Source organism: Rhinopithecus bieti, unplaced genomic scaffold, assembly GCF_001698545.2.
Source record: "Rhinopithecus bieti isolate Rb0 unplaced genomic scaffold, ASM169854v2 scaffold_15769, whole genome shotgun sequence".
NCBI lineage: Eukaryota > Metazoa > Chordata > Mammalia > Primates > Cercopithecidae > Rhinopithecus > Rhinopithecus bieti.
In genome coordinates this window covers 556,007-563,034 of record NW_016809129.1, presented here as the reverse complement: position 1 = coordinate 563,034, position 7,028 = coordinate 556,007, and the positions used below count along the sequence as shown (strand labels likewise).

General features: G+C 38.5%; 1 protein-coding gene across 1 annotated transcript in view; it reads left to right on the top strand.

Annotated features, from left to right (window-relative positions):
• The first annotated feature begins 6,673 nt into the window (after positions 1–6,673).
• PYROXD1 (pyridine nucleotide-disulphide oxidoreductase domain 1) overlaps positions 6,674–7,028 on the top strand; it is a 35,012-nt gene continuing 34,657 nt past the window's right edge. The window contains exon 1 of the mRNA XM_017888614.1: positions 6,674–6,894. Within this exon, the coding sequence (XP_017744103.1) occupies positions 6,811–6,894 (84 nt within the window). The 5' untranslated portion in view covers positions 6,674–6,810. The remainder of the gene's footprint in view (positions 6,895–7,028) is intronic.

The following is a 7,028-nucleotide window of genomic DNA, read 5'->3' as shown; positions in this document are numbered from 1 at the left end:
GCCAGGATGGTCTCGATCTCCTGACCTCGTGATCCGCCCGTCTCGGCCTCCCAAAGTGCTGGGATTACAGGCTTGAGCCACCGCGCCCGGCCTCTATCTCTTCTCTTGACATCATTACTATATGTGCCTTTATCTTCATACTTGCCATCTCCTGGTTGTAAGACGACCGCTCTACATCACATCCACATTCCAGACAGGAAGAAGGAGGAAGAGAAGAGGTAGAACTAAAAGCCTCAAAAGGGCAAAAGCTTTCCCCAAATCCCTGGCTGACCATGCATTATTCGTTAGCTAGAACTGTGTCCCATGGCGACCTCAGTGAAAAGAGTCTGGAAAGACAACTGTTTTTGGATGGCACATTGTCAATTCAAACAAAATTGGGGTTCTTTTAGTAAGAAAGCAGGGAATAATGAATATTTGATAGGCAAGTAGGAGTAAATGTACTGATAAAGGACATATAGAAAGAGAAGAAAATTTGGTAAAGAAGATGGCTTTGAGAAACAACTACATTTAGGGGCAGGTAAAAAAAAAATGAATAATCACAGGAAAGAGAAAAAAAATAACCAAAGATGTAAAACAAAAATAGGAATATTGTCAAAAAGTTATTCATGTTTTTGCAATATTATTAGGTTTGTAAAATGTTTTGACTTATTTCTCAATTATCTTTGAATGTAAGGAAGGTAATTACATTATAATTCTATAAGTCATGACCATCCAACAATTGACAGTTAACATTCCTCTTCAACAGGTAAGATTAATAAATACAGAAAAGCATAGTGTCGGTTCCTGAAGCAGAAAACTGAGGCAAAAGAAAGTTCTTTACAGACATCTGATGCTGTAACTGTTAGTCAACTGACAAAAATTTAGATCATTTCAAATCACAACACAGTCAGCTGATGTGTCCATTTAAATAAATATTTCTTTTTATTGAGGAAAAAAAAGTTTTTTCCTTTGTGAATGCAATTTCACGGCCAAAAGAATAACTATTTTTGTTGTTATATCAAATATGTTTTTTAATTGCTCTTTTGCTAAATGTACTCTATGCACTAAATGACCTGACCTGAATCAAGCCAGAAATTTGTTAGACTTGTAACTCCAAAGTTTGAAGATGAAATTAGAATGTTTCTTTTCATTTGTAGCTTGCTGCTTTTGGTTAAGCATTCTCAGTGTGCATCATTGTTAGCATAAATGAACTGATTAAAGATATTTTGATAGCTAAAACTGTAAAATCTCATGTAAACTTGAATATATTTTCAAAATTAAAAAGGAAAATTTACTTAAATGTTCATATACATATGTTTGGGGTTAATTTAAACTTTAAAAGTTAATGTGTACTGCAATAATATTTGGAACAAATGTGTTTCATTTTCTTTCCAGAACAAGTAAAATTAAGAGATAAAACTCTTTAATTTCAGTACTGTCGGTCAACAGAAATAAATTAGCCACATTCATTTGACACCATAATTTAACATTTTACTCATTACGAATAAATTATGCTCTACTTTCTTTGCATCTTATTTTTTAGAAAACACAAGTTATTTTAATCAACAAAAATAGGAGTAGAAAGTGTTGCTTCTTCCTTTTTCTTTAGTATAATAACTAGCCTCAAAGCAGTTTGTTTTATTTATTTATTTATTTGAGACAGAGTCTCACTCGGTCACCCAAGCTGGAGTGAAATGGTGCAATCATAGCTCATTGCAGCCTTGCCCTCCCGGGCTCAGGTGATCCTCCCATCTCAGCTTCCAGAGCAGCTGGAACCACAGGTGTGCACCACCATGCTTGGCTAATTTTGTGGTTTTTATAGAGACGAACTTTTGCCATATTGCCCAGGTTGGTCTCAAACTCCTGAACTCAAGCGATCCACCAGTCTCAGCCTCCCTCTCAAAGTGTTGAAATTACAGGTGTGAGTCACCATATCTGGCCTGATTTTATTTATTTATGAAAAAAAAAATCTGAAGTTCCCTGATCTTCTATGTAACTGATGTTAAAATGTTACCTGATATATTAAATAGAAAATAATTAAGCCCCAGATCATTAAATAATAATTCTTTCAATTGCTGTCACAATAATTTTATATATGGAAAGCATAGCGATTAATGAATGAATGTCATGAAACATAAGTATGAATGTTTTTTCAAAACAGCATGGAAGTTGTAAATCTATTTCTTTATGGAGGATATAGAAAAGTACATGCAAATTATCTTATAATATTTCATACTATGAAGGACATCTTTTAGAAGTTTTCATCATGATTCAAAATTATAGAAATGAGATGTGGATAATAAAAAAGATTTTATATTTGGCTTTGGAATTTGTATACTTACAACTTAATAAGAGTATTTCCTGTTGATATGGTTTGAAACTTAAATTGAAATATCAAGCTCCATGGTACCACTTGTGAAGAGCTTAGAAATTTTAAAAACCTATCAAACAGCATTGGAAACCCAGGAGGAAAGCCTCTTATTGTAATAAAGAGCCTGATTCCATTGTTGATGTTTGACTGCTGGAAGTTTTCAAGCCTCATGACTCCCCTGTCCCTTGCTGCCCCACATCTGGGCAGGCTGAGAAGTTTCAGTATGCCCCTCCCTTGGTGCCCACGGGATTTTTCAAGCCATACAAGGCCTGGCCTGTATGTGCCAGAACTCTCACCCCAGCTCGATCACCTAATCTCATTAAAAACAGGGCCTGTCACCTTTCTCTGCTCTCCAAGCCTTTTTTGGATCAGCTTATAATCCTGTCCTATTCTCCCCAGAAAGCCTCATTATGTAAGTAATAAGCCTTTTCATTCCCTCATGGGGTGTGTGTGTGTGTGTGTGTGTGTGTGTGTGTGTGTGTATGTGTGTGTGATCAGTAATCTTCACATCCAAATCAAATTTTGGATGGAGGTTCCTTCCTAATACTGTGAGTTCCTTCCTGATACTATGGGGTGACTGTAACATTTATCTACCTAGAACAACAGAGCAACCTGGTCTCAAAATATCATATCAAACTATTGAAAAAGGAACAGCAGTATCTCATAAGGCAAATTCATATTTCACAATCGTAGATTCAGCCATACTATGAAGCCTGAGTCTTTATAAGATTGTGCTTACTATGCTAATTATAAAGCCTTAAGAAACATTTACTGAATATATATTACTTAAATAGCTGTGCTAAATTCTGGAATTAGGGCCATAAGCAAGAAAATCAAAGGTGAATAAAATGCATTCCCTTTTCTCAAAGAAGCCCAATAAGGACACACCAACTTAACATAAGAAACACTGCTCAATGCAGTAAAGTACTATAGATTTGGTCATTTCTCCCTGAGAGTGGTAGGTGGCATCTGAGCTTGCCATTCTTAGACCCATAGATTTCTATAGGCAGAGCAAGAAAGCCTGTAATGAAGGAAACCAAAATTTTTTTTTTTTTTTTTTTTTTTTTTTGAGACAGGATCTCACCCTTTCTCTCAGGCTGGAGAACAGTGGTACGATCAAGGCTCACTGCAGCCTCAACCTCCCCAGGCCCAGGTGGTCCTTCTACCTCAGCCTCTGGAGTAGCTAGGACCACAGATGCTTGCCACCACACCCAGCTAATTTTTGTATTTTTTGTAGAGATGAGGTTTGGTCACATGGCCCAGGCTGGTCTTGAACTGGGCTCAGGCGATCTGTCCACCTCAGCCTCTCAAAATCCTGGGATTACAGGCAGGAGCCACCAAGCCCTGCCTGAGACAAGAATTCCTGATGCATTCAGGGAACTGGGAATGTTCCAGAAGCAGAAGTGGTCGAAAGGCAGAGGAACCACATTTCCCTTTTATAAGATTACTCTGACGGCAGCATGGAGGATAAGTTTAAAGACAGTGAATGGAGGAAGAAAGACCAATCAGGAACTCATTTTAACAGTCTAAGTGGGAGAAGAAGACCAAAAATAGTGCAGTTACATTCAAAACTGAAATGAGGGAAGTAACTATACTTTGAAGTTGAGGGAATATCGTATAAGAAATGCATTCAGTTTTCTAGATGGTATAAGTTTAATATTTATAAAACAAACATGGTATATCATGGGGTTAAATGTGATTTTTCTGGTTAATTCAACTCCAAAAGCTTAAAACAATATGATAGGCACCAAATTGCCCAATGCCTTTAACACAAGGTACTAGACCACATAGGCAACAATGCTAAAAGATTGTAGAATTAGTTCTGCCAGCATTAGTCCATCACATTCACTCCCTGCTCCAACATGCTCACGAAGCATATGGGGAAGGGAAAGGGAAAGTGTTTCACCCCACCACCACCAATTCCCTGTCCGCAGCACAAGTGAGCAGGATGTTAAGGGAACCATTTAGAGAGCTTTACAGGTAGCCCCTGGAGTCTGAGTGATGCAGAAATTGATACCTCATTCCACTGAAGAGAAGGAGGTGTGGCTAGCTAGACATTCTGACAGCAGAGGAGAAGAGAGGTGCTCTGTCCGTTTGGTGTGCACTTTCAGGGTCTAGTGGGGACAAAGGATGAGTGAGTTTTCCAGAAGCCGATTGCGGACCCTGTGTCATCTTAAAAGGGACTGAATCTGGACAAGGAATGGCCCAGAAACTGTAGGTGAGAAATCCCCAGTGATATTGAGATTCTGATGTGCCCATAAAAAACCCCAGCAGAGAAAGAATCAACATTTGGAATCAGCCACACCAAGAAAAGAGCAATGCTAGATTATAACTAATGTTTGTGCGGGCAAATGTTTAACGACTGGCTGTCTCAAAAAACTGCATGTATAAATATATGCGTGTGTATGTATGTATACATAGGTTTATTATAAATTTTATTGAAAGATGCATAGCAAATATTTTACACATAATAATATACAATACTCTTTATGCAAATTCCATAGAGTCAACTGATTCTCACAGAATCCTTTCATTGATTTTTGCTGAATCCTTGTATTACCCAAACTAGAACAGCAATTGATGAGTGTAGTTTGAATGTTGCTTGACTTTTCTATTTACATTAACTAGTAAGATGGAAGTGAAACAAAGGAACTATAGGTTGCAATTCCACTTGTTTGTCTGATATTAGTGAGTTCTTTGCTAAATTGAATAGCAGCTCTCTGACAAAAGAAGCCCCTGTCACAATATACAGGAGGATCTTGACCCTGGACAATGAATCTAGAAGTCTTTAGAAGGACTTCAAGGCAGTTTCATACTGCACCAACTTTCTATTTCATTCAGCACATTTTTGTTGAATATATACTACCTACTAAACATTGGAGATACAAAGGGAGACAAAATAATCCCTGAGATTAAGTAAGGAGTTTATGGTGGTGGTGGGGTCGGGCAGTAAGAATTTACAATAAAGTGGGATAAGTCTAAATTTAGATGATGACAAGGTGCTATAGGAACACACAGAGAGGACACCTAGTTGTCTTAAGGATGTTAGATAAAGTATCTTAGAGGAAGCAATGGCTTGATGAAACCAAAGGTTGATGAGTTAGCTAGGGAAAAGTAGTTGGGAAAAAGGTATGTGCAAATGCTCAGAAAGAAATTGGCATATCCTGGAATCTGGAAGTGTAGTGTGGCCCGAATGGACCACAGTGTGAGGGAGATAATGTGAAAATAAGGTGAAGCAAGATTGGATCTAAATGGGCTTAAGGAATGTATTTCCTCCTCCTAGAAATGAATGCTTTGTTTGGCTGCTATACTAGTAACAGGAATTAGACACGTTTATTAAACCGCTTATCATTTAACTTGGTAAATCAAAGAACAATGATTTTTATGGGTATCAGTAAATATCTGTAATTAGATACGTGGTAGGCTTTCCTGTTCATATATAATGGTTATTCTCAGTGTTTAAAGAATTAAAGGGACACTGGTAATTACCAGTTTTAGAGTGAGCCATTTGAGAGATAATACCTTACCATTACAATAGTACCTTACCATTACCAATAGTAAAATAATATGAATAGTGAATAATATAGTAAAAACAGTTAGAAATAATTTAGCAATTTCTTAAAAACAATTGACCACCACGAAAAAAATTCACAATAAAACGGAGACTGGGAATGTTTCGTTCAACTTTCAAACATGCTGCTATTGATTGGAAATGTAAGAAATGTTCATTTGTTTTGACAAAATGGAAAGCAACTGTACATTATTACTGGAAACTTTAGCTGAGGTCAACGTTGTAAATGTAAAGGATAATTTCTTAGAGAACAATTCAGTAGTGTTTTGCCTTGTCATGAAGAATTTTGTGCTTCCACAAACAAAACCTTGGATTGTTAGGTGAACGGTGGCAATGAAGTGGTTTTCAGAAGACTGTTTCTTCATCTACAAAAATGACAGGAGTGGCGCTGTCATTCTGCCAATAAGACATTCTGCCAATAAGTGGGGCTCCTTCTGCCAATAAGAGAGAGCATGAGATCTGCGCCTCTAATTTCTCTCAGAAACAAATAATGAGAACTTCATACCAATTCATCTATTATAGGAAAGCTTTGTCCCGTGAGAATACTGGTCTATCTTTAGATATGTAATTTATCAAACTTCTTTGGGCAACCCATCCTCTTTACTTTTTTATTTTTTGGTCTTCTCTTTGTCAGATTTTTATGGAATAACTACATTCAGGTGTAGTAACAGTAACGCAAAGCTCTGAAAACCACGAGACAATTCGTTGCTTCCGAAACGCAGCGGGCAGCAGGCACTCGAGAAGACTAAATTGAGCTCCCGAGCACCCGTAGGTCGGATTCCGTGGATCAGGCACCGGAAGTGACCGCTTCTTGGCTGCTTCCTCTCCTGGAGTCCAAAGTCCCGGTGCTCCGCCGCGATATTCACTAAACAACTGGGAGTCAGGCAGCATGGAGGCAGCGCGCCCTCCCTCGACTGCAGGGAAGTTCGTGGTGGTCGGCGGCGGCATCGCGGGCGTCACTTGTGCGGAGCAGGTAGGGCGGTGCTCAGGTGGTTCCGCCTCTTTACCCCAAAGGCGGTAGCGCTGAAGGCTTTCCTCCCACCCCCTCCCTTTTTCTTCTTCCGGGTTCCTCTTTTGCTGGATCCTTTTCGCACTTACTGCTCCCAG